Source organism: Schistocerca nitens, chromosome 2, assembly GCF_023898315.1.
Source record: "Schistocerca nitens isolate TAMUIC-IGC-003100 chromosome 2, iqSchNite1.1, whole genome shotgun sequence".
In the NCBI taxonomy this organism is placed as follows: Eukaryota; Metazoa; Arthropoda; class Insecta; order Orthoptera; family Acrididae; genus Schistocerca; species Schistocerca nitens.
The window spans coordinates 780,124,692-780,151,634 of record NC_064615.1 but is presented as its reverse complement, the minus strand read 5'-3'; the positions used below and the strand labels follow the sequence as shown (position 1 = coordinate 780,151,634).

Here is a 26,943-nt window from a genome sequence, read left to right as displayed (position 1 = left end):
GCTAGCGCACGTCCTGAGGCTCAGGCGTGAACCCCATGCTGCCCGTAATCGCGATGTGATTGACATGTGTAATCACACCTCCATACTTATCAAGAGGTCCGAAACGAATACATTCATGGGCCCCAGCCTACATTGATACCGGTGAAAGTCGTTTTCCAATAGCTGTTATTGTTCCAGAGATATTTTGGGTGGACAAGATAGCTGGGACACCCTGTATTATGAGATGCTCGTCTGCCAGTGTTTGAACTCTAGATCCAAATGAACCTGCTGTTTCTTGTAGGCATACGAATACCAGAGATAAAAGTTTTCCTGCTAGCGTGACAATGCCTTTTTGTCATGTGGCTCATAATCTTCCGGAGCATCTTCACAATAAGACACACATTCGACGAACATTTTCTTTGGCTAGTTCATTGAACGTAATTAACTCTTCACATGTTACAAAATTTTTCGTATAAAGGTTGTAATGTATAACCGTATGTCTTCTGCTAGTACATTGCTTCTTCAGGGATTATCGCCGATGATGTTGTTTCGACGAGATTACTTTCTGTGAAGATTCAAAAAATGGTTCAAATGGCTCTGAGCACTATGGGACTTAACATCTATGGTCATCAGTTCCCTAGAACTTAGAACTACTTAAACCTAACTAACCTAAGGACATCACACAACACCCAGTCATCACGAGGCAGAGAAAATCCCTGACCCCGACGGGAATCGAACCCGGGAACCCGGGCGTGGGACGCGAGAACGCTACCGCACGACCACGACCAGCGGTCTCTGTGAAGATTAATCTCGTAATATATAAGGGGATCTCTCATGCATAATCTTGAAACTTTGGTGCATAAAGAGTCTTCAGCAACGTATTCATGTTCCGTCGAATGACCAGCAAATTGCCGTCGTCCATCTTTTTTGCCGTATTAGATGTAGGGACGGCAGTTTTCGCTGAATCAACCGGTTGCCCTGATTGTTTTTGTCTCCAGTTTAATCTGTCTGTTAAAACCACTCAGAAATAACCGTTTTCTGAAATACCCGATTTTCGGTTTTTTTATTGCTGTTAATTCTAGTAATAAACGTAGACTTTGAACAAAAACTGAAAAATTCTAGTCGTGGTTGAAGAGTAGGATATTACGATCCGTGTTGGGCTGAGTCTGCACCAGAAATCGGTCTCATTGTCTCCAGCAAAGATTGCGAAGGTGAAGAACACGGGCGCGGCTACAGAGAGAGCGAACGGTACTCACACGATTCACTTGTAGCGAGAGACGGGGGTGGGAGACTGAGTGAGAGGAGGAGGAGGAGGGGAGACAGAGAGAGAGAGAGAATATACTCAAACCTTGTGTATGTGTGCGTGCTGTGAAAAAGGACAAAAAAAATTTTAATGTAAAAAGCATAAACAAATATTTGAGACCTAAATATTTATTTATTCATGCACAGTGTACGTGTACTGTGTACACACATCTAAATATATCTATGCACCATGTAAATAGAATAGTTTTTAAGTTTCACCTGCCGCTAGCTGTCCAAGACTGATTAGTTTTTAAGTGTCACAGTCCATCAGAATTTTGTTTTACCTGTTGGGACTGTTTAATTTACTTGTAGTAAAAAATTATCTCCGCATTAGTTTTTAATGTAGATTTAAAAAAGAAAAACGTAAATTTTCTCATCCAGTGCCACTGGGAAAAAAAGTGTAAAAATATTCTCAACTAGCGCTGCTGGTAAAAAATTGTAAAATTATTGTCAACCAGTCTCACTGTTGGGAGGTTCTTTTTTTTCTCCTAGTTATTGGTAATAGCGTGTACGTTAAAAGTATCTCTTCATTGAAATATCAGAGTCAAATTGTATTTCAAGAACTTATCTGTACCTGAAAAACTGAACTTATCTGAAAAATCAAACTGTATCTGTGTGAAATGAATAAATGGAGAAATTCGTTACCATCTTTGTTGTTGTTATTTACAAAACAAGGGATATGCTTGACACAAATGGCATTGGTTTTTTGAATATGAGTGCTATTAAGGAGGTGAATGGTAAGATGGAAGGTAACAAAATATATAGAATGGTTGCGTGGGATTACGCCTATCGTGCACCATGAATTGGCTATTGGGAGCTGGAGGTACTTGACTGTGTCCGCTTCTAAAGACATATAGCAGACACGTCTAAAATTGTATCTCCTGTGCTTGAAGAAAGCCGTAGTATATTATCTGGGCAAAACTGTAAACTTTCAAAGCGGGGAACAGAGTGAAATAAGTAAAAATGTACACACGCGTTATGAGATAAAAATACATTCATTTCTCATCCAACTTACAAGTAATTAAATTACAATTACCCCTGATTCCGAAACTGGCATGTGTGTTTCTTTATAAAGCCAGGTTTTTGTGCCCATTCGATTTCAAATGGCTGCGAGCTTTGAATGAAATATATTGAATTTTTGTAACATTAGCTGTGTACTTCGTTAATATTTCTTCTCTAAATTTGGTCTTTCAGAGGAAAAATTTTTTTTGCTGTTGTCAGTGGGCTATCTCCAATCTTTCTACTCCAAGGTAGTGCCAATATGTGTACAGTACATCAAGTCGTTTTGGTCCTGAAAAAAAAAAATGAGGAACACTTTATACCTGTTGTGGTAGAAAGTTCATCGAACACTGTCAACTAGGAGGCTTTTTTAAAAAAAATGGCTCTGAGCACTATGGGACTCAACTGCTGAGGTCATTAGTCCCCTAGAACTTAGAACTAGTTAAACCTAACTAACCTAAGGACATCACACACATCCATGCCCGAGGCAGGATTCGAACCTGCGACCGTAGCGGTCTCGCGGTTCCAGACTGCAGCGCCAGAACCGCGCGGCCACTTCGGCCGGCAGGCTTTTTTATCTTTCAGTCTTAATGTCAGCAGTTCGGCAGAGGATTATAACTAGAACGCGAACTAGAGAATTGAGCTCCCTCTGAGGAAAAGGAATTGGAGTACCAAAATGAACTGCAAATAATTTTCTTCTCTTTTTCCAACATGAGCAGAATCTTCGTTAGTAATGTCAGGAAGTCCCCATAGACCGGTATTAAAATCCCCCCACAGTTAATTGCAGGACGATGTGCCGCCGCAAGATCAGGATACGTGAGACTGGTCCGATTCTCTCTGTTGATCCCAGTCACATCACTAGCGCAGAAGTAGCAGTCTGTCGCAGATACTTGATGTATGTCTTGCATACTATATGTGGTGCCCAAGCTTTGTCCTGGCCACCAGCCATCATACCAAAATAAAGTAGCTAATTACGCTTTATGAAAGTTGTGAGTGCATTGGTCTTAGTAACCAGTGCTTATACCCTGAAGATCTAGCAGAATATATCGGGATTATTTTTGCACCGTCTACCACCTGAAACCACTTCATTTGTGTGCAAAGAAAAAACCTAATTTTTAATGTAAAAATATCTAAATTGTGGAATAAGTAATTAATATTTGCTTAGGTTTTTACTATACGTTGCACAATACAGGAAAATTCAGTAACTCAAAAAGTTGACTTGATTGAGCAAAACCAGTGCCTTTTTTGAAATCAGCAAATCATAGTTACAAAATTTCAGTAAAAAACTTCGACAGTTTTTTCATTGTTACGCGGTGTTATCATTGTAATGTGACACTTTTCTGTTGGTAGGGGACCCAGCAAAACTAGAACATCTTTACACTGCATCTAGGATAATCCTTCCTTATTTAACCCTAAATCCAGCATAAAATTATTAGCTGTAGTAGTGTGTAGAAAAAAGTCAAGATGCGAACTTAGCCTATTCGAGAATAGCACTTTGCACTAAAGTAATACATTTCAGAGAATGATACAACTATACATTGCGATTTCTAGATGTAAGAACGTCAACAGGAGAATACATTTGAATAGAGTTCTTTCAAATGATTTCCGTTGCCCATAAATGCTTGTGCTGTTCGTTTTTATGACTGTTATTCTGTAGTTACAGGTATGTATTTGCTCGGCGGTGGTGGTTTGTGCAATGCGTTTTGTTTGAGTGAACATTTGAGTAGAGAATTTAACATGTCGTTGGATACTCTGGTTTTAGTGGGAGGAATGTTCGTTGAGTCCAGTGTTGCATCTTTACTTGTAGTTAAGTGAAATGTGTAGAGAATATTTTTGTCTTAGTGCATCGGTGCTCACTTAAGAGTTCTTTGTGGAGATATATGTTTCGGTTGTTCACATTTGCCTGCTGACGTTCTTGTGCTCTCTCTTCAACCTGGCATATATGATTCAGCGTTTCTGTAATGTAAATGTACAACATGAGTCACCTCAGCTGTTGACCTACAAGAAGTCCGAACCGTTGATTTTACCGTTACTTTGCTTTCACCCACATGAGTTTTAACAAATCTCTTACAACACGACATACCATTTCGTTTCACAGCATCATTATAAATAAATTACCATTTATATAGTTCTACACAGATACACACATTCACGTGTTCGTCATTGGTTAGTAGCTCTTAAGTCCAGGTTTGAAACCCAGTTAGAAGCTTATGCAGACAACTTGTGCTGGTCTTCCATTGTTCCTTCGAACGCTCTGAGGAAACATTCGAATGTTATAATTACGATTTTATGTTTGTTGGTCTTTGTCGCACCCATATTCAGGGGAAGACTTGTATCCATAGTAGGGCAGCAATGCTCCACTTCTGCCCCTGTCAGCTCTGATCCGATTGAGTATGCACCTGCGTCGTTGGGTGGATGAAAACCTGCCGGTCTCTCCCAGGGAGTTTAAACTAGTTGTTGATGCGTCAAGGAGTTTGCTCCTGCCATTGATTGTTCTAGGTATCTTGCATGTTGAAATGACTGTCCTGCAAGCTGATTACCTTGAGCCACGATTGTTTTCTAGACCTCAGTTGCTGGTGCTCTGATAATGAACTTTGTGAATTCTGGGTTGTTTTTTATTGTTGTCTGCACTTTCGGGAATGACTGTGGTGTTGTTATGGATGACGGTGGAACACGTAGTACTAACGAACGGTAGCCAAAACGTGTTTTTGGGGTGAATACACACGTGAGGAGGCGTATTATGTGATTTAGCTGTATGTCAATTATTTTAGAGTGAGCACTGTTGAGCGAGTTTGAATCCCGGTAATCTGTGACTGAGTACAAAGGAGCTAAAGCTGATGATTTGAGGACTGTTGCAATGGTACCCCAGGCGCTTACTGTTATTGTCAGGGGTATTTCGGTCTGAGCTTTGATTTTAATCGCCACTTCGCATAGAAGGATTTTGTTTGTCAAACAACTGCCTAGGGTACACCTAGGTATTTTGAAGTACTGCGATGTCGGGGAGCTTTATCTCTAAATGCGAATTTAGGTTTCCAGTTTGCTTGTGTATTCCATAGATGGAAAATTGATAACAACGGTTGTAAGGAATGTTATCTTTGATTATGTAATGTACCGATATTGTACTGCTTAGCCGGCCGGAGTGGCCGTGCGGTTCTAGGCGCTACAGTCTGGAGCCGAGCGACTACTACGGTCGCAGGTTTGAATCCTGCCTCGGGCATGGATGTGTGTGATGTCCTTAGGTTAGTTAGGTTTAATTAGTTCTAAGTTCTAGGTGACTGATGACCTCAGAAGTTAAGTCGCATAGTGCTCAGAGCCATTTGAACCATTTTTACTGCTTACTTATCTCTGGCTTCTGCCCTTTCGAAGCCTAGAGAGCCTTTTCCATGGAAGCAGCACTGGCTAGCACTTTAATGGCAACAACACCACAGCCGTAGTAGTCACGCGCCGTCTTGGTGTGCGCGAATCGAGTAGTCTTTGGGCTTCAGCACGGAGCGGTCGCGCGCGGCCGCACCGCGGGTAAACAATATGAAGAAATTGGTAGAAAGTAAAATTAAGGGTTGCAAGTGTGTGATTAATTCAGTTATTTGGCGGAAAGGCACGCAGAATTAGTTCAGAGTTTTATTCTTGAAACGGTGTCTTGTTTGTGAATCACTAATTGTGGTGGAACGTATTAATAGTAAAAGGTAAATGAAATGTATGCCGTGGTCAGTGATTACATAACAATAGTTACGTCAATAAGAATGTGAAACGAGATTAACTACTAACACAGGATTGGAAGATTTTAGACTTTTTAGGGGAGTGTGTTAAGTGATAAAGCGACAATGTGAGTTGTACTGTTGTTATTTGAAAGTGAAATTTTCCGTTTTTCAACTGAATAACTGTAATATTTGAAAAGTGCAAGTGTGGGGTCCTGTCCACTCGGGTGCCTAAAGGATGATGCTTTCTCGGATAGCTATACAACAGTTCAAACAAATCACATTAATGGTTTTCATTACAATAAAGTACATTGATACTAGTTAACTTTGGTTTACAGGAATGTGTCGCAAGCGATTGGCGACATGCAAACAGCCTGTGACCTTTTCTACATACAATGTCCATACCAGCAATTAATATAAGGCTCAAGTCTCAGAAGAACAACGGCTCTACCAGTGTGCGTCTTCTACTGCGGGTCTGCTAGTTCACGTCTTGTACTGTCCGGCCGAGGCTGGCAGGAGTGGCGCTTACATGCTCTTCGGGTAGAGGCCGCTCCTGTCGTGGTGCGGTCCTAGTGAGCGTACTACTGGCTGACTTCTCTGCTCTTGCGTTCGTCATCTCCGTGCCGTCGCTTGTCGTTACGCCGTAACAACAAGAGACACGTGTTCGCATTACACACGAGCTCGGGTTGATTTCGTAACGAAGCGTGTTTTCTATGTAAAGCTCCCATACTCGAGTCCTATAAATCATCAGCCGCAAAAATTAATATAAAAATAAACAGAATGACATTAAAGAGCTTTAGGCGCTCTTCTGAGGATCCGTTCGGGGAGAGTTACGCCTGAAGTACTCACCAGCTTCTTCAGGTCTGATGTTAGTGTTGGTTCAGTTTCCCTAAAGCTCTGATCCTGGACGATCAAAGCAGTATCATCACTTTTAATAAATATCCTGTACCTTGCTTCTGGAAGATGGTATGTCTGCAAATTAGATAGGAGTGGAGCCAGAACAGAATCTCACGGGATGCTATAATTCATTTTGTGAAGTCTACGTTTAAAGTTCTATGAGAACACCTGACAGTATCTATTGTCCAGCATGTTACCAATTATAGTGGTCAGTTTCGGACACGGAATTACATTGATGAATTTGAGCAGGGCTGTGACACGCCAGATACTATCATAAGCTGCAGTTAGAACTAAGAAGATCCTTACGTTTTATCATCCGCTTCTCAAAGCCGCTTTCGATATGAGTTGGTATGAAACTCATAATCAGCTTTGCAGTCTCGTTAATTACAGCTCTTTCAGAGTGGTAGTTACCCTTTCGTACTGTAGCATGGACCGAAAACACAGCACGACGCAGTTTTCGCAGGCATACCAAGAGTACTTTTACCGAAGTATCGACGACTTTGGATCTGAGTTGTAATTGGCGTATTCTCAAGTGATTCCGCTATCATGTTCGTGTTAGATCTCATTCATGTTGAATTTTATCGTTTTTACAAGTGCAGGGTATCTATAAGATTAGCAAAGTAGTTTACGGTTAGTTGTTTACAGGACTGTTACCACAGAAACCACTAATCAGAGGTGGAGTTAAGGCCCACCGGCTGTCTGCGCACAGTCATCACATCGGTCTGCTACCTCAGCTGCTTGTTACCACTTAGCTTTGGATAACAACTGCTCTTTTCAACATATTGTAGAGATTGTTCATGTTTACTATGTTCCACGTACAGTATGCTTCTTATACGGAATCATTGAAGATAGCTGCGCAGTTGCTTAGGACAGTGATTAGAGTATTAGGATACTGCAAAGCGAACTCAATACTGCATATCACCCTGCAAAAAATGAACATAATCAGTACAGAAACACACAGCTGCTGCTACCGAAGCCATATTGCTCTTGCGCGTAACAGTGAACCGAGATCATCCTCCTTCACCCCCCCCCCCCCCACCACCACCACCACCACCACCACCACCACACACGTACACACCTTCCATGCCCAACTTCATTATTCTCATGCATTTACAGACAATGATATTGATTTTCAGCATTTGACAATATGAATTATTTTGTCAGACGCTGAAATCCTCCTATTATTATCTAATATAGTTTCAAGCTTCGAATTGTTTCCGCATTCAGGCACCCCAGTGTGCACACCCAGTGGCGTCGACAACGTCTCTCTGGTAGTCAGTTGTTCCCCATGTATCCTCAGGAACTCTACGATGACATGTTCAAATGCACTGGGAATGCGCGGCTGCCTGTAGATCTTTAACCCTCAGGGTCAGAACACTTGAACCCGTACAATAGTCCATAGGAAGAAGCCTAGTAATATGAGATCCTGTGGTCTTGGCAGTCACCGAATCGGACTATCTTGTTCAATCCATTCATTTACATTTCATCCAGAAATTGACGGACAGTGAAGAACCAGTGAGATGATCCACCATCGTGCGGGAAAACATCAGGTTGAAAGCGTTCCTATTGTGTCACAGCGGACTCTCGAAACATTTCAAAGTAACTAATATTGTTGATGGTAGACTCGCTGAAAAAGAGTGTACCAGTGATGCTATTGTGTATAAGTCCGTACAACACACTGACCTTGGGGCTGTCTCTTTCCATTTCACGTGTAACGGGAGGACACTTTATACTCATACACGACGCTATGACGGTTCACTTTGCTAGGTATATGATAAATTGACTCATCGAAGAAACTAAACTTTTCCAGAGTCATACGTTGCGTCAATCTTGGCTTGCGAACTGTTCGCGCTGAGATTTTTCTGTTCGACTTTAGTAGCTGAAGGAGCTGCACCTTGAATGCATATAGACGTTACCTCTTCTGTACGTCTTCGTCTACCGTTGATCGTGGAATTCTGTAGCCGCCGTGCGCACTGATTTTGCAGGACTGCATGCAAACGCCTGCAGTACCTTGAGCACGTTGGGATCTTGAGTGATCCACCCCCTGTTCAAGATGAAAACTAACTGTTTCCATAAATGACGTATGCCAAGCCCGAATAGTTGGTCGTGACGCTAATTCTCTTTCAGTCCGAATGTGTCCTTGCAAATTGGTATCGGATTTCGTCTCTATAAGGTAGGCTATGCACTGAGCTTTCTTCTGTCACGTTATATTGTTCATCAAATCTGCCTCATCTGCAAAATAAGAAAGTCTGTATGAGTTAGCGTGTCACATATTGGAAACCAATTGTTATTATCTAGTATACTTTTAAAGCTATTTAGTTCTAAATTTTAAGAGTATTTTATGGACGCCCTGTATTTTCCCCCTAGTGACAAATGCTTGACCTATCGCTTCTTATAGAATCCGCTGTCGTATCTTGTATAAACTTAATGGTTCGAAAAAGATTCTGGGTGCTAACCACAAAGATTGTGACAGCTATATAAAGACTGTAACAGCTACTCGCTGTTTTCCTTCATGCTGCGATATATGTCCGCGTCTGAAGTTAGTAAAGGCTAAGCACTAACTCATTTGGAGAAAGCCTACGCCAACAATCAGCTGTTTGTCAGAAGTCTGAACGTATCAGGGAAGCTAGAAAATCTGAAGAGGGAAATGCTAAGGCTCAGTCTAGAGAGATAGTGGACGTCAGCGAAGTGAAATGGAAAGAAGGGAAGGGTTTCTGGTCAGATGAGGACTGGGTAATAAGAACAATGGCATAACGATAGTAGAATTCATTATGGACAGGAAGGAAGGATAGGGAGTGAGTTATTGTGAAAAGTTCAGTGTTGATCGAAGATGAAGAGACAGAGAAAGTATATGGGGGTATTGAACGGGTAATTCAGTACTGAAATGGAGGTGAAAGTCTAGTAGTCAGGGGGGGACTGGAATTCAGTTGTAAGGGAAGGAGTAGAAGAAAGGGTTACGGAAGAATATGAGATTGGTACTAGGAATGAGAGAGGAGAAAGATTGAGTTCTGTAAAAAAATTCCAGGTAGTTATACCGAATACTCTGCTCAAGAATCGCAAGAGGAAGTGGTATATTTTGGAAAGGCCGGGAAATACGAGAAAATTTCAGTTAGATTACCTCAGGCTCAGACATAGAGTCCGAAATCTATACGGTATTGTAAGGCGTATCCAGGAGCAGGTATAGAATCAGACCATTTAGTAGTGACGAAGAGCAGGCTGAAGTTAGACTAGTCATGAAGAATCAGTGTGCAAAGAAGTGGGATACTATGTACCGACTTGACAGAAAATCCTAGGAAGTTCTGGTCTTCCGTTAAATCAGTAAGTGACTCGAAACAGCATATCCAGACACTCCGGGATGATGATGGCATTGAAACAGAGGATGACACGCGTAAAGCTGAAATACTAAACACATTTTTCCAAAGCTGTTTCACAGAGGAAGACCGCACTGCAGTTCCTTCTCTAAATCCTCGCACAAACGAAAAAATGCCTGACATCGAAATAAGTGTCCAAGGAATAGAAAAGCAACTTCAATCACTCAACAGAGGGAAGTCCACTGGACCTGTGATTTTCCTAAATCACTCCAGGTAAATGCCGGGATGGTTCCTCTGAAAGGGCACGGCCGACTTCCTTCCCCATCCTTCCCTAATCCGATGAGACCGATGACCACGCTGTCTGGTCTCCTTCCCCAAACCAACCAACCAACCACTGGACCTGACGGGATACCAATTCGATTCTACACAGAGTACGCGAAAGAACTTGCCCCCCTTCTAACAGCCGTGTACCACAAGTCTCTAGAGGAACGGAAGGTTCCAAATGATTGGAAAAGAGCACAGGTAGTCCCAGTCTTCAAGAAGGGTCGTCGAGCAGATGCGCAAAACTACAGACCTATATCTCTGACGTCGATCTGTTGTAGAATTTTAGAACATGTTTGTTGCTCGAGTATCATGTCGTTTTTGGAAACCCAGAATCTACTCTGTAGGAATCAACATGGATTCCGGAAACAGCGATCGTGTGAGACCCAACTCGCTTTATTTGTTCATGAGACCCAGAAAATATTAGATACAGGCTCCCAGGTAGATACTATTTTCCTTGACTTCCGGAAGGCGTTCGATACAGTTCCGCACTGTCGCCTGATAAACAAAGCAAAAGCCTACGGAATATCAGACCAGCTGTGTGGCTGGATTGAAGAGTTTTTAGCAAACAGAACACAGCATGTTGTTGTCAACGGAGAGACGTCTACAGAGATTAAAGTAACCTCTGGCGTGCCACAGGGGAGTGTTATGGGACCATTGCTTTTCACAATATATATAAATGACCTAGTAGATAGTGTCGGAAGTTCCATGCGGCTTTTCGCGGATGATGCTGTAGTATACGGAGAAGTTGCAGCATTAGAAAATTGTAGCGAAATGCAGGAAGATCTGCAGCGGATAGGCACTTGGTGCAGGGAGTGGCAACTGACACTTAACATAAACAAATGTAATATATTGCGAATACATAGAAAGAAGGATCCTTTATTGTATGATTATATGATAGCGGAACAAACACTGGTAGCAGTTACTTCTGTAAAATATCTGAGAGTATGCGTACGGAACGATTTGAAGTGGAATGTTGTTGTTGTTGTTGTGGTCTTCAGTCCTGAGACTGGTTTGATGCAGCTCTCCATGCTACTCTATCCTGTGCAAGCTTCTTCATCTCCCAGTACTTACTGCAACCTACATCCTTCTGAATCTGCTTAGTGTATTCGTCTCTTGGTCTCCCTCTACGGTTTTTACCCTCCACGCTGCCCTCCAGTGCTAAATTTGTGATTCCTTCATGCCTCAAAACATGTCCTACCATTCAATACCTCCTCATTAGTTACGTGATCTACCCACCTTATCTTCAGCATTCTTCTGTAGCACCACATTTCGAAAGCTTCTATTCTCTTCTTGTCCAAACTAGTTATCGTCCATGTTTCACTTCCATACATGGCTACACTCCATACAAATACTTTCAGAAACGACTTCCTGACACTTAAATCAATACTCGATGTTAACAAATTTTTCTTCTTCAGAAACGATTTCCTTGCCATTGCCAGTCTACATTTTATATCCTCTCTACTTCGACCATCATCAGTTATTTTACTCCCTAAATAGCAAAACTCCTTTACTACTTTAAGTGTCTCATTTCCTAATCTAATTCCCTCAGCATCACCCGATTTAATTTGACTACATTCCATTATCCTCGTTTTGCTTTTGTTGATGTTCATCTTATATCCTCCTTTCAAGACACTGTCCATTCCGTTCAACAGCTCTTCCAAGTCCTTTGCTGTCTCTGACAGAATTACAATGTCATCGGCGAACCTCAGCGTTTTTATTTCTTCTCCATTCTCCATACCTACTCCGAATTTTTCTTTTGTTTCCTTTACTGCTTGCTCAATATAAAGATTGAATAACATCGGGGAGAGGCTACAACCCTGTCTCACTCCTTTCCCAACCACTGCTTCCCTTTCATGCCCCTCGACTCTTATAACTGCCACTTGGTTTCTGTATGAAGTGGAATGGTCATATAAAATTAATTGTTGGTAAGGCGGGTACCAGGTTGAGATTCATTGGGAGAGTCCTTAGAAAATGTAGTCCATCAACAAAGGAGGTGGCTTACAAAACACTCGTTCGACCTGTACTTGAGTATTGCTCATCAGTGTGGGATCCGTACCAGATCGGGTTGACGGAGGAGATAGAGAAGATCCAAAGAAGAGCGGCGCGTTTCGTCACAGGGTTATTTGGTAACCGTGATAGCGTTACGGAGATGTTTAATAAACTCAAGTGGCAGACCCTGCAAGAGAGGCGCTCTGCATCGCGGTGTAGCTTGCTGTCCAGGTTTCGAGAGGGTGCGTTTCTGGATGAGGTATCGAATATATTGCTTCTCCCTACTTATACCTCCCGAGGAGATCACGAATGTAAAATTAGAGAGATTAGAGCGCGCACGGGGGCTTTCAGACAGTCGTTCTTCCCGCGAACCATACGCGACTGGAACAGGAAAGGGAGTTAATGACAGTGGCACGTAAAGTGCCCTCCGCCACACACCGTTGGGTGGCTTGCGGAGTATAAATGTAGATACGAAAGTAATAAGGAATGAAGAGATACGCTTGAAGTTCACAGAGGCTGTAGATATTGCGATATGGAATAGCTCAGCAGGCAGCTCAGTTGAAGAGGAATGGACATCTGTTAAAAGGGCAGTTACAGAAGTTGGAAAGGAAATCGTCGGTACAAAGAAGGTCCCTGCGAAGAAACCGTGGGTAACGGAAGAAATTCTTCAGTTGATTGATGAAGGAAGTACAAAAATGTTCCAGGAAATTCAGGAATATAGAATACTAATCACTTAGGAATGAAATTAATAGACAAGGCAGGGAAGCAGGCTAAGGCTAAGTGAATGCATGAAAAATGTGAAGAAATCAAAAAAGAAATGATTGTTGGAAGGATTGACTCAATATATAGAAAAGTAAAAACAATCTTCGGTGAAATCAAAAGCAAGCGTGGTAACATTAAGAGTGCAGTGGGAATTCCACTGCTAAATGCAAAGGAGAGAACAGATAGGTGGAAGAGAACATTGAAGGCCTCTATGAGGGAGAAGACTTGTCTGATGTGATAGAAGAAGAAGCAGTACTCTGTATAGAAGAGATAGGGGATCAAGTATTCGAATCGGAATTTAAAAGAGCTTTGGAAGACTTTATATCAAATGAGGCAGAAGGTATAGATGAAATTCCATCAGAATTTCTAAAATCATTGGGGGAAGTGGCAACAGAACGGCTATTCACGTTGGTGTGCAGAAGTTGAGAGTCTGGTGATACACCACCTGACTTCGGAAGATTGCAAGAGCCGATAGATGGGAGAATCATCGCACGACCAGCTTGTAACACCATAGCTCTAATGCTGTACGGATTTATTTTGCTTTTTTGCTTTGGTTTAATGTTATAACATTGAGTATCTGTAAATGTGTTTGAATCGATAACATAAAATTGTATACTCCTTTCTTTGTTAAAACTTTGATGTCATGGTTTGATTCTATGCAATGTAGTACATCTGTCATTTAAATTCTTTGTCCCATCTGGAGGGAGACAAAAACTTACTGTATATAATTGTAATTTCTGTGTGAATAATTTTTTGTAGAAATGCCAATATGTGCGAATGTTCTGTTTTATTTAATGTGTTTGGTTGCTGTTGTGTAAACTGCTGATTCACACTTAGGGTTCTTAGTTCTTTAGTATATAAAAGGTGTAGTGGTTCCCCTCGGGAACGGAACTGTGTAGCGCGCGCAAATTGTGGTTGGCCTAGGTAGAAAAGGTGGAACCAAGAGTCAGTCGCGACAGAGTCCAGCAATTCTGCCTGCAAATCCACCTACCAACATGCAGTTACCACCATATTGCGCAATCACTGTAACGGAATACTATAATAATGTACAGTGAAGGATCAGCATATTGGATGTGTTAGTGTGCTCAAATATAAGGTAACTTATTATTGAATTTATGTACCTACCTTGATTTCTTTTCCTATCACAACACCTCTTAGGTTCCTCTCCATTTGAACTATGATTACCTAGTGTCCTAGTTTGTGGAAAAAATGAAAGCCTCAAAGCCAAATAGAATGTTGTTTGATCTCTGGTAAGAAGGGAATATTCAGATTTACTGTGGATTTTATGAAATTGTGGGAGGTAGTGAATGTAGTTTTGTGAAGTTTCATAGCACCTATTTAATCCTTTACTTGAAAGTAGAAGACTGTGGTAATAAAGACAATTTGCTGTTTCTTTTAAAAATTTAAAAGTTCTTAAAACAGGCTTATAAAGTGTTGCTTAGTTAATGATCTTAGTGCTGCCTGTAGTAAATTTTAAAAGGTGAGTCTGTTTCTTACAAATATGTTAATTTTGTGTCTCACTGCAGTAAAAGTGGAAAACTGCAGTTGTGGAAAGTTATATGTTCATGCTTGGTAAGTGTTTGTCTCTCTTGTGTATTGGAAGTGCTTATTAATAGTATAACAGGATCCACAGTCTGTCTATTTTGCTAATGCTAGGTAGCAAGTAACGGGTAGATCACTATTTATGAAAACCATTATTTTTTTTCTCAAAAGACAGTGAGAAGTAACCTGTTAGTGAATTTCAACTAACTTTCATTTTAAACAGTAAAGTATTTAACTGAGAGAGACTTAACCTATGTCCAATTTATGATTCTGCAGTGAATGTTAATTGTAACGTTACATAACTTATTCGGTTTGAATAAGCCCTGAAAGTAATAGTGTGTTTCATTAACTGTTATATTAATGCAAATAGTCTGTCGTGCTCTGTCACCTTCCAATCGTAACCGTGAACATATGCAGGTGTCAAGAGTTCGTTGCACTCGCGTGTGGTAAAATATAGGTTGTGTTTGTCTGTTAAAGTTACTAATAACTATTTTCTTGGACAAGAATGTTAATCATTCTCTTGCCTAATTATGCTGGCGACCATTTCTTTATCCTTTAAACAGTCTGGACAGGTTAAATATTATTTATTACTGTTTAAATATTTACGTATTTCTGACTTCCGCTTCCGATACGCCACCTCCGTTAGGTATATCACGGTCAACATAACAAAATTCCTATCGGAGGGTAACACTGCTCCGTTGCGTTATACCATAATTGCTTTAATAAGATGATGTGATTCTAGAGTTTCTCCCGGCGTATTTGATAATCAAAATATCCACGGGTGTGCTGCCGGTCTATAGTGTCCAACGAGCACAATATTTCGGCGATCATACATGTCGCCATCATCAGGTGAACTGACGGACTGAGCTCCTGTGAACGTGCCGGCACGGAGATCCGTACGCTATGGCTGCTCAGAGGGAACTGGGTTCGGTCGCGGCGGCGGCCGATTTAAATACCCTCCGCCCGCGACGCGCTCCCTCCGCCGTCCGCGCCCCGCGCCACGGTCGCGCGGTGGAACAGATTGCGACGGCGTCTGAGATGACGTCGGTGTGATGGCTCTGTCCGCCGTGGTCGTCACAACTATACGTTTGCGCGATTTGCTTTTGATTAACCCAATCGCTGGTTCCCAAGCCTTGCTAAGATTATAGCCACAGTCACGCTTTATGAGGTCGTCATTGGTGCGAATTTCGATGGCCTCTCTAACAACGCTGTCCCAGTATCTCGACGTCTGTACCAGAATTCTCGTGCGGTCATACTCCATGGCGTGATTTTCCGACAAACAATGTTCAGCGACCGCCGACTTGCTCGGGTACATCAGTCGAGTGTGCCTCTGGTGTTCACGGCATCGATCCTCGACGGTACGCATCGTCTGACCAATATACGACTTGCCACATTGACACGGAATCTGGTACACGCCGGCCTTCCTCAAACCGAGGTCATCTTTGGCGCTCCCCACCAGTGCACGAGTTTTATTTGGAGGACAAAACACAGTTCCGACCCGGTGTTTCTTCAGAATGCGGGCGATTTTCCCCGAGAGTGCGCCTGTGTATGGAATAAACGCAGTGCAAGGCTTGGGAACCAGCGATTGGGTTAATCAAAAGTAAATCGAGCAAACGTATAGTTGTGACGACCACGGCGGACAGAGCCATCACACCGACGTTATCTCAGACGCCGTCGCAATCTGTTCCACCGCGCGACCGTGTCGCGGGGCGCGGACGGCGGAGGGAGCGCGCCGCGGGCGGAGGGTATTTAAATCAACCGCCGCCGCGACCGAACCCAGTTCCCTCTGAGCAGCCATAGCGTACGGATCTGCGTGCCGGCACGTTCACAGGAGCTCAGTCCGTCAGTTCACCTGATGATGGCGACATGTATGATCGCCGAAATATTGTGCCCGTTGGACACTATAGACCGGCAGCACACCCGTGGATATTTTGATTATCAAATACGCCGGGAGAAACTCAAGCATCACATCATACACCTTTACGGGGAAGAGATGTATCGCAGCATGAAGAAATTTGAAAAGTTGCGCCACCGTAGATGTCGTTTGCTAAGTACGCTTGCCTTTCTAAAGAGATGTCGTTCCGAGAATGTTGTTCCAAATTTTGCTAAGGTTATGCATCACATCGATTCTGCAGCAGCTAAGAGAATCAAGAAACGAGCCAGCCTCGCATTGGTACGTGAGAGAGTGCAATTCACCCGCCGGAGCCTTGAGTTTATCTCACAGGAATTACTCAAACTACATTTGCAACTGGCTAGTAAGTTCACTTCTTGTTCCTGGGATTGGATTGATGGTGTCACCTGGGTGTCAGCTGATTCCGCCCATAAGAAGGCTACGGGACGTCAAACAGCTAAGTTCTCACGTCTCCTTGACAAACCATCTCTGCAGGTTCCGTGCAAGACTGTCATCAATTTGAGTGGCATGGTGTTGAGTGATGATGCGGTCTCGGTTTTGCAGAAAGGTCTCAACTTCGCTCCCACTCCCAAGTTCACTCCGGTCGCAGAAATTGTTAGTGCTGTTGAACAGGTCGCAGCTCGACTTCCGCCAGAATCAGCCGAGGAAATACGTCGTGAAACTTGTCGTGCGTTGACGAAATCCAAGCCGATGAAGTCAAATATCAGCAGTAAAGAGAGGGCGGCCATTCGTGATCTGAGGGAGCGTTCTGAAATTGTAGTCTTACCGGCTGACAAAGGCAATGCTACAGTTGTTGTCTCCCATAAGGACACTACACTGATAAGATGCAGAGCCTGCTAAATGACGATTCCTACCGGAAGATCAGCGTTGACCCTACAAAGAAGGTGGAGAATAAGACGAGGGCGCTTCTCAAGGACGCAGATTTACCGGAGGGTGACTCTAAGAAATTGTTACCCCAAGGTCCGGTACCGCCTAGACTATATGGACTCCCGAAGGTTCACAAAGAGGGGGTACCATTACGCCCCATTGTCAGCAACATCAGGGCACCTACATACACTCCTGGAAATGGAAAAAAGAACACATTGACACCGGTGTGTCAGACCCACCATACTTGCTCCGGACACTGCGAGAGGGCTGTACAAGCAATGATCACACGCACGGCACAGCGGACACACCAGGAACCGCGGTGTTGGCCGTCGAATGGCGCTAGCTGCGCAGCATTTGTGCACCGCCGTCGTCAGTGTCAGCCAGTTTGCCGTGGCATACGGAGCTCCATCGCAGTCTTTAACACTGGTAGCATGCCGCGACAGCGTGGACGTGAACCGTATGTGCAGTTGACGGACTTTGAGCGAGGGCGTATAGTGGGCATGCGGGAGACCGGGTGGACGTACCGCCGAATTGCTCAACACGTGGGGCGTGAGGTCTCCACAGTACATCGATGTTGTCGCCAGTGGTCGGCGGAAGGTGCACGTGCCCGTCGACCTGGGACCGGACCGCAGCGACGCACGGATGCACGCCAAGACCGTAGGATCCTACGCAGTGCCGTAGGGGACCGCACCGCCACTTCCCAGCAAATTAGGGACACTGTTGCTCCTGGGGTATCGGCGAGGACCATTCGCAACCGTCTCCATGAAGCTGGGCTACGGTCCCGCACACCGTTAGGCCGTCTTCCGCTCACGCCCCAACATCGTGCAGCCCGCCTCCAGTGGTGTCGCGACAGGCGTGAATGGAGGGACGAATGGAGACGTGTCGTCTTCAGCGATGAGAGTCGCTTCTGCCTTGGTGCCAATGATGGTCGTATGCGTGTTTGGCGCCGTGCAGGTGAGCGCCACAATCAGGACTGCATACGACCGAGGCACACAGGGCCAACACCCGGCATCATGGTGTGGGGAGCGATCTCCTACACTGGCCGTACACCACTGGTGATCGTCGAGGGGACACTGAATAGTGCACGGTACATCCAAACCGTCATCGAACCCATCGTTCTACCATTCCTAGACCGGCAAGGGAACTTGCTGTTCCAACAGGACAATGCACGTCCGCATGTATCCCGTGCCACCCAACGTGCTCTAGAAGGTGTAAGTCAACTACCCTGGCCAGCAAGATCTCCGGATCTGTCCCCCATTGAGCATGTTTGGGACTGGATGAAGCGTCGTCTCACGCGGTCTGCACGTCCAGCACGAACGCTGGTCCAACTGAGGCGCCAGGTGGAAATGGCATGGCAAGCCGTTCCACAGGACTACATCCAGCATCTCTACGATCGTCTCCATGGGAGAATAGCAGCCTGCATTGCTGCGAAAGGTGGATATACACTGTACTAGTGCCGACATTGTGCATGCTCTGTTGCCTGTGTCTATGTGCCTGTGGTTCTGTCAGTGTGATCATGTGATGTATCTGACCCCAGGAATGTGTCAATAAAGTTTCCCCTTCCTGGGACAATGAATTCACGGTGTTCTTATTTCAATTTCCAGGAGTGTATTTGCTGGCCAAATACCTGACGGGAATATTAAGTCCTTATGTGGGTAAATGCCCTCATCACATCCGTAATTCCGTGGATTTTGTTAAACGCCTTGATAGCTTGAGGTTGGATGAGTCAGATATCATGGTGAGTTTTGACGTCGTTTCCTTGTTTACGAGGGTACCCCTGCGAGAGTCACTAGAATTGATTAGTCAGAAGTTTGACGAGAAGACCACTGAACTTTTTAGGCATGTCTTGACTTCCACGTATTTTCTTTTTAATGGAGAATACTACGAACAAACGGAGGGAGTCGCCATGGGTAGCCCACTCTCACCGGTGGTAGCGAATTTGTACATGGAGAACTTCGAGGAGGAAGTCCTGTCGTCATCCGAATGGAAACCTACTTGCTTTTTCCGTTACGTGGACGACACGTTCGTCATCTGGCCACATGGTATGGATAAACTCCTTGACTTCCTTACACATCTAAACTCCATACACCCCAACATCAAATTCACTATGGGGACTGAAACGGAGGGTAAATTACCTTTCCTTGACGTCTTGGTCAAGAGAAGGGCTGACGGCACCCTAGGTCATGGGGTGTATCGGAAGACAACGCACACTGATCTGTATTTGCACGCAGACAGCTGCCACCACCCTTCACAGAGGAATGGGGTACTTAAAACTCTAGTACATCGGGCGCGCACTATCTCTGACGCAGAGAGTCTACCCCAGGAACTGAAACATCTGAGAACTGTATTTCATAAAAATGGGTACTCAGAGTGGCAGATTCAACGTGCTCTCCGCCCAACCACTGCAGCACAACCTGTTGAGATGGATGAAGTCACGAGGGAGGAGGTAGGCACTGCGTTTATTCCATACACAGGCGCACTCTCGGGGAAAATCGCCCGCATTCTGAAGAAACACCGGGTCGGAACTGTGTTTTGTCCTCCAAATAAAACTCGTGCACTGGTGGGGAGCGCCAAAGATGACCTCGGTTTGAGGAAGGCCGGCGTGTACCAGATTCCGTGTCAATGTGGCAAGTCGTATATTGGTCAGACGATGCGTACCGTCGAGGATCGATGCCGTGAACACCAGAGGCACACTCGACTGATGTATCCGAGCAAGTCGGCGGTCGCTGAACATTGTTTGTCGGAAAATCACGCCATGGAGTATGACCGCACGAGAATTCTGGTACAGACGTCGAGATACTGGGACAGCGTTGTTAGAGAGGCCATCGAAATTCGCACCAATGACGACCTCATAAACCGTGACTGTGGCTATAATCTTAGCAAGGCTTGGGAACCAGCGATTGGGTTAATCAAAAGTAAATCGAGCAAACGTATAGTTGTGACGACCACAGCGGACAGAGCCAACACACCGACGTCATCTCAGACGCCGTCGCAATCTGTTCCACCGCGCGACCGTGGTGCGGGGCGCGGACGGCGGAGGGAGCGCGCCGCGGGCGGAGGGTATTTAAATCGGCCGCCGCCGCCGCGACCGAACCCAGTTCCCTCTGAGCAGCCATAGCGTACGGATCTCCGTGCCGGCACGTTCACAGGAGCTCAGTCCGTCAGTTCACCTCTATGATCGCCGAAATATTGTGCCCGTTGGGCACTATAGACCGGCAGCACACCCGTGGATATTTTGATGGCTTTAATAAGATAGGTTTATTTCACAACCTGCCTCCAACTTTAGGGTTATCGTATAACAGTAGCAGACATTAGTGTTATACGTGGCTTTTCCGTGACGGGACTGATTTGTTCTGTTGGGGCATAGTACGTAATAAACCAGACTTGGTATTTGATTACATAAGTACGTAAATGCTGCTGCAGTGTTATAAGCTTAACAGCCCTTGCATCCAAGTTGACAAGAATAATACACAAAACGGCTGAAAAGAAAATTGAGAATCTGTTAGACGAAGATTCGTTTGGCTTTAGGAATTGTGAAGGCATCAGAGAGGCAATTCTCACGTTGCGGTTGATAACGGAGGCAAGAATAAAGAGAAATTCAAGACAGGATCACTGGATTTGTCGACCTGGAAAAAGCTGTCGACAATATAAAATGATGCAAGATGGTCGAATTTCTGAGAAAAGTAGGGGGTAAGCTATAGGGAAAGACGGGTAAGATACAGTATGTACAAGACCCAAGAGGAAATAATAAGAGTGGAAGACCAAGTACGATGTGCTCGGATTAAAAACGATGAAGCAGGAAGTCAAGAAGAAAAACGAATCTAAGCTCTCTTAGTTATAACAGTTAAAACAATTAATATGTAGTCTATCACCACTACTGTTCAGTCTCTACATAGAAGAAGCAATGGCGGAAATAAAAGAAAGATTCAAGAGTGTAATTAAAATTCAATGTGAGAGGATATCAGTGATAATTCGCTGATGACACTGCTATCCTCAGAGAAAGTGAAAAAGAATTGCAGGATCTGCTGAATGGAATGAGCAGAATGATTACGAAATATTGATCGAGAGTAAATCGAAGAAAGACGAAAGTAATGAGAAGTAGCAAGAATGAAAACTTTGAGAAACTAAAAACCAGGCTTGGTGATCACGAAGTAGATGACGTTAAGGAATTCTGTTACCTAGGCAGCAAAATAACTCATGAAGGACACAGCAGGGAGAGCATAAAAAGCAGATTAGCATTGGCAAAAAGGGCATTCCTGGCCAAGAGAAATCTATTAGTATCAAACATAAACCTTAATTTGGAGAAGAAATTTTTGAAAATGAAAATGTACGTTTGAATCTCAGCATTGTATGGTAGTGAAGCATGGACTGTCGAAAAACTGGTAAAGAAGAGTTCGAAGTATTTGAGATGTGGTGCTACAGAAGAATGTTAAAAATGAGGTGGACTGATAAGGTAAGGAATGAGGAGGTTCTCTGCACTATTGGTGAAGAAAGGAATGTATGGAAAACACTGACAATAAAAAGGGACAGGATGGTAGGACATCAGTTAAGAAATCAGAAGCTTTAGAGGGTAACAGTTGTAGAGGAAGGCAGAGATTGGAATAGAGCCAGCAAATAATTGAGGACGTATGGTGCAAATGCTACCCCAAGATGAAGAGATTGCCACATAAGAGGAATTCGTGGTGGGCCCCATCAATCCAGTCAGAAGATTGATGACTCATAAAAACCATCACCACTATACCATCTTTAATAACTGGTTTAGTGAAAACAACTCGGCGTATTTTTTCCAATTTATAAGCAGAGGCCCCTTGTAAAACGTATGTACGAAAAAACGATGGTCTCACTGTGTCAGTTCCTATAAGAAGCATTTCGGAAGAATACTTAAATTTACTTAGAAAGTATTGAGTTGGTCCACGGGCTAGACCAGGAAAGTCAGCAAAATCTAATTGATCGAAGTATCCTTTGTTGTCGGTAAATTTGCGTAGTAACTTGCGTATCGCTTACATTCGTAGCTGAAGAAATGTTGAGCGTGATGATAAAAAAGGTCAGTTTCATATCTCGTCGCGCTGTCATGCAAACATTAGGTGGCCTGAAATGGCCTGTGGACGCTCTTGCAGCATGAAGAAGAAACTTGCATTTAATTCTTACATTTTGACAGTATGACAATGCCTCGAGTGCGTATCACATTGACAGACATGTTAAATAAGAAGGTTAACATTGCACGGAAGTTTACTCTTTGCTCTTTTTCCGTTGAAGATAGCGGAATTGTGAGTCAACGTACCCGTTACTTCGATCGGACATAAAGCAAGATAAAAGAAACGGAAGACATGTTTGTGGCCTTCTGCGGGAAGATAGAGCCAGCATTTTAAGTCTCTCTCAGCGATGTGCATTACGCCGCAGTCCCCCCGTGCCCTCGCGGGAAAGCCCTGGTGCTCACTTGAACGGAAGACGTAGTCCCTCCGGGAGGCGACCGGCGACAATTGCTTTGCTCGGTCAGTTCCCTTAAGCCGGCCGCAAGATGAGACGCAGGTCCGTGACGTGACGCAGGGTGGCTCACGCCAAATTTCTCACGGCGGCGTGAGTCACGGCGACAATCACCGCAAGTTGGATCGCAGTTTCAATACGCAGTTTGCTGCGGAACTTCGGCTCTGGCAGAGATGGCGACTACTTCTGCTATGTTAATAGATTTAAGTTCAGAATCGGATTCCGATTCTGAGTTCGAATTCGAAACAGTGTGTTACATCGCTTTGATGAAACAAAAAGCAGAAAAAAGTGCATACATGAAAAGAAGACTAAGTCATGGGGAATTCGCTTTAACTAAGGAATTTGATGATGAAAAATTCACGAACTATTTTAGATTAAATCGTGATCAATTCCAAGAAGTGCATGGTCTCATCAAGAATGAAATTGACAGAGAGGGATGCAACGCTACAAGGCCGATTGGAACCGAGGAGAAACTAGCTGTGTTTTTAAGGTAAGCTATTATGATTAACCTATATCTATATCTCTATAGTGCGTTTAAAATTACTTGCGACGTTTGACGGATTCTTTGTCGCCCCGTGCTGCCGCTACACCAGCTGATGCTAACCACGCCGCAACAACGGCGGTTCCTTTGAAGTAACAATGTGAGTTATGCGGACCACGCCGCCACAGTGGCGGATCCTTTGAAGCAACAATGTTTCCTAAGACCGACAACCCCTCCACTCGCTCAACGCCGACCTGTCAAAAGTCGCAAGTAATTTTAAACGCACTATAAAATTAAAAATTTGAGTTGGTTTGTGTATAGCCATTAATGTGCGAAACACTTTATTGAATGAACGCTTTATTGAATAAACATAAATAATATTGAAATGGCCAAAATGTTCTGTAATAGCACATAAATTCACTCTGTACATCAAATGTGAATAGCAAAGTTTTTACTAAAAATCAGTTTTCAGAGAAATTATTAATAAATGTGAGCAAATTGCTTTGTTGAAACTCACAATTATCTTCTGTTGTAAGCGAGGGACTGTTGGATTGTAAGGACTGGGATGGAGTTGAACTAGTGTAGGATGGACTGAGGGTTTGGTTACTGTACGGTGATGATGGCCGCTGAACTGTGTTGGACTGTGGAGATCTCACGGGAATGTTCAGCAACGAGGCCTCCATTTCTGTAACCACACGGAAAATGTCATTTCTGACGACATACTGAGATGACGGTGGCATGCGTCTGGTCATCTGGTACATTGACATGAAGAAGTGGTACAGAGGATCACTTGGAGCACTCGTTTGTGCCAACAGATTTCTTCTTTCCTCTGATCTCGATTTTCTTCGTTCTTCATGTTGTTCAATGCTTCGTTTGAGTAATCCAGCAATAGTGTCTTTCTTAATTTTTTTTGCTGATGTCGGTTCTTCTGGCGGGGGTGAAATTTCAGGAAGTGCCCGTGACTGAAGATCGTCCCGAGCACTTGTGATTCCCTGCTGCATGTTCAGTGATTCCTCACCCTCGTCGACTACATCAGTTGGACTATCAGTGGCAAAAGTTTGTGGTGTTGTTTCACTATCGTCATTGCATTCGATAAGGTTCCCCTCTCGTGCTTTATTGGCCATATATGGTTGTAGAAAACCCATCTGCTTTTGAAATTTCCATTCTTTAACCGATTCAGCCGGTGCCCCACTTTTCATGGATTTTTGCTGTCTTCTGAGAGCATCTCTCAGCGAATGTCTCAATTTCTCCCACAACGCCTTCGCTTCAACACCTGCAACAACCGCGTCAAATGAGAATTTCGCTATGTCAATTATTCACTTTTTAATTACAAACGTAAAAAAATACAGCTACAAATTTATCATTCCTTTTTTAATTTTTTTCTTTTACGTTCTAGGTATTTGGCGACAGGAAACACATACAGAACTATTGCTTACAGCTACAGAATGGGAGAACGAACGGTCTCTAACATCGTATCAGAAGTATCTCAAGCTGTATGGAAAGTAATGCAACCAATATTTATGCCAGAACCCACAAAAGAACAGTGGGAATCAATCGCAGCTGGTTTCCAACGAAGATGGCAATTCCCACACTGTATAGGCGCCATCGATGGGAAACATGTAGTAATAAGAAAACCTCGTAAAACTGGATCCTCCTATTTCAATTATAAACACACTTTCTCCATCGTGCTAATGGCTACCGTAGACTACGAGTATAAATTCACTACAGTTGATGTTGGGTCACAAGGGAGGTTCAGTGATGGAAGCGTTTTCAACACAAGCGTTTTGGCGAAAAGAATGGTGAAACGCACTTTACAGCTTCCGTCACCTGCAGCACTACCACAAATACAGGAGGCAATCCCTTTCGTATTTGTAGGAGATGAGGCGTTCCCTTTATGTGAGCATTTGATGCGGCCTTATCCTAAACGAAGCGTCACTGACAATTATGAAAACAAAGTGTTCAACTATAGACTGTCAAGAGCACGCCAAACGGTAGAGTGCGCTTTTGGTATACTTGCTTCGCGTTTTCGAGTTTTTCGAGTACCATTTGAAATTAAAGTAGAAAGTGTTATCAGTGTTGTCAAAGCAGCTTGTGTGTTGCACAACTATTTAATTACTTCTAAAGCTGAAATATGTGGAGACGACACTATGGAAGATATGCCAGAGGATCAAATGCGACCATTATTACAATCAAATGTAACACGATGTTCACAGAAAGCTTTCACAATTCGACAGAACTTCACTACATACTTCAACACTACAGGAATGGTTCCTTGGCAAAGGGAAAGTGTTTTTAAAGGAAAGTACTGAGAAACTAAGAATATCTATACAGTTACAGTGCTACGACATAATGTTTCAAATATATAAATAAATATATAAATTAATTCATAACATTTATGTCATCCTTCTATTTTGTGAAACAATACCTTGGTACATGTTAATTGTAGTAAAAGTCTTTGTGATGGGCTCTATGTTCATGTAAAATGTTAACAATGAATTACAATGCAACTTACCACTTCGTATGTCCGTTTCCTTGGCCACTTCCTCCCACTTCTCAGCTTTCAGCTTCGTTTTCAAATAATCTTCATGGCTTGTATCATACAGTACTTTGCGAACACGTACGGCTTCAATTAGCTTCTCCTCCATTCCGAACTACGAAACGCTGAACGCGAACAGCCAGAATCACCGTGAGCCTCGCAGGAAACTGCGTACAGGAAACTGCGCTCCGCAGGGTCACCACGCGCAGGAACTGCGCCACGTCACGCTGCGCTCTAACGTGCGCTGCCCCATTCAACTGTGTGGTTCGCAGAAACTCACCGTGAGCCACCCTGCGTCACGTCACGGACCTGCGTCTCATCTTGCGGCCGGCCTTACACTGCGTATTTCGAATTGTCGTGTGGAACTCTGCGACCTGCACTGTTATAACTCTTGATCAGACGATATACCAGTTGCATTACTAAAATGATTCAGCGATGAGATGGATTATTTTCTTCGGAGCGGAATTCAGATATTATACAGGACTTGCATAAGAAAACTACAAAATACTGCAGATAAAGTCATTTGAGTGGTGGAATACTAACATCACATAAAACAAGACATTTTATATGCGAGGGTTGGACATTTAATAGTGGCAACTATTTATTTACAGCTCGTAAAAAGTAGGTACGTGTTTCAAAGTTTTACTGACCATCAGAGTAGTCACCAGAATTTTGTATAACCCGTTGCCAGCGATGTGGAAGTCGTAGGCTACTCTTGGCAGTGCCAGCTGTGTTGTGACAGTTCGAGCGGCGCAGTCTATTGCCCGTCAACTTTGTAGCGGTTCTGAAGCGAATGCCGTGAAGTGTTTCCTTCAGTTTAGAAATCGAGTTGAACTCACGAGGGCTTCAGTCAGGGGAGTGCA

The 26,943-nt window shown here is 43.6% G+C and overlaps 1 protein-coding gene across 1 annotated transcript; it reads right to left on the bottom strand.

Moving 5' to 3' along the window:
• Positions 1-1,321: 1,321 nt before the first annotated feature.
• Positions 1,322-26,189, bottom strand: LOC126235326 (transcription factor Adf-1-like). Its single transcript, XM_049944049.1, has 4 exons — positions 26,057-26,189; positions 24,201-24,817; positions 6,825-6,947; positions 1,322-1,345 (listed from the first exon to the last, which is right to left on the bottom strand). The coding sequence occupies exons 1-4, from the start codon at positions 26,187-26,189 to the stop codon at positions 1,322-1,324; spliced, it is 897 nt and encodes a 298-aa protein (XP_049800006.1).
• Positions 26,190-26,943: the final 754 nt, after the last annotated feature.

What these genes read in the sequence shown, in the direction of transcription:
- LOC126235326 (XM_049944049.1), bottom strand. Translation starts at nt 26,189, where the DNA reads ATGGAGGAGAAGCTAATTGAAGCCGTACGTGTTCGCAAAGTACTGTAT. An exon ending in GGAAACGGACATACGAAGTG is followed by an intron (nt 24,818 to 26,056) that starts GTAAGTTGCATT and finishes CGGTTGTTGCAG; the next exon opens with GTGTTGAAGCGAAGGCGTTG. An exon ending in CCTCGTTGCTGAACATTCCC is followed by an intron (nt 6,948 to 24,200) that starts GTGAGATCTCCA and finishes TCTAATTTGCAG; the next exon opens with ACATACCATCTTCCAGAAGC.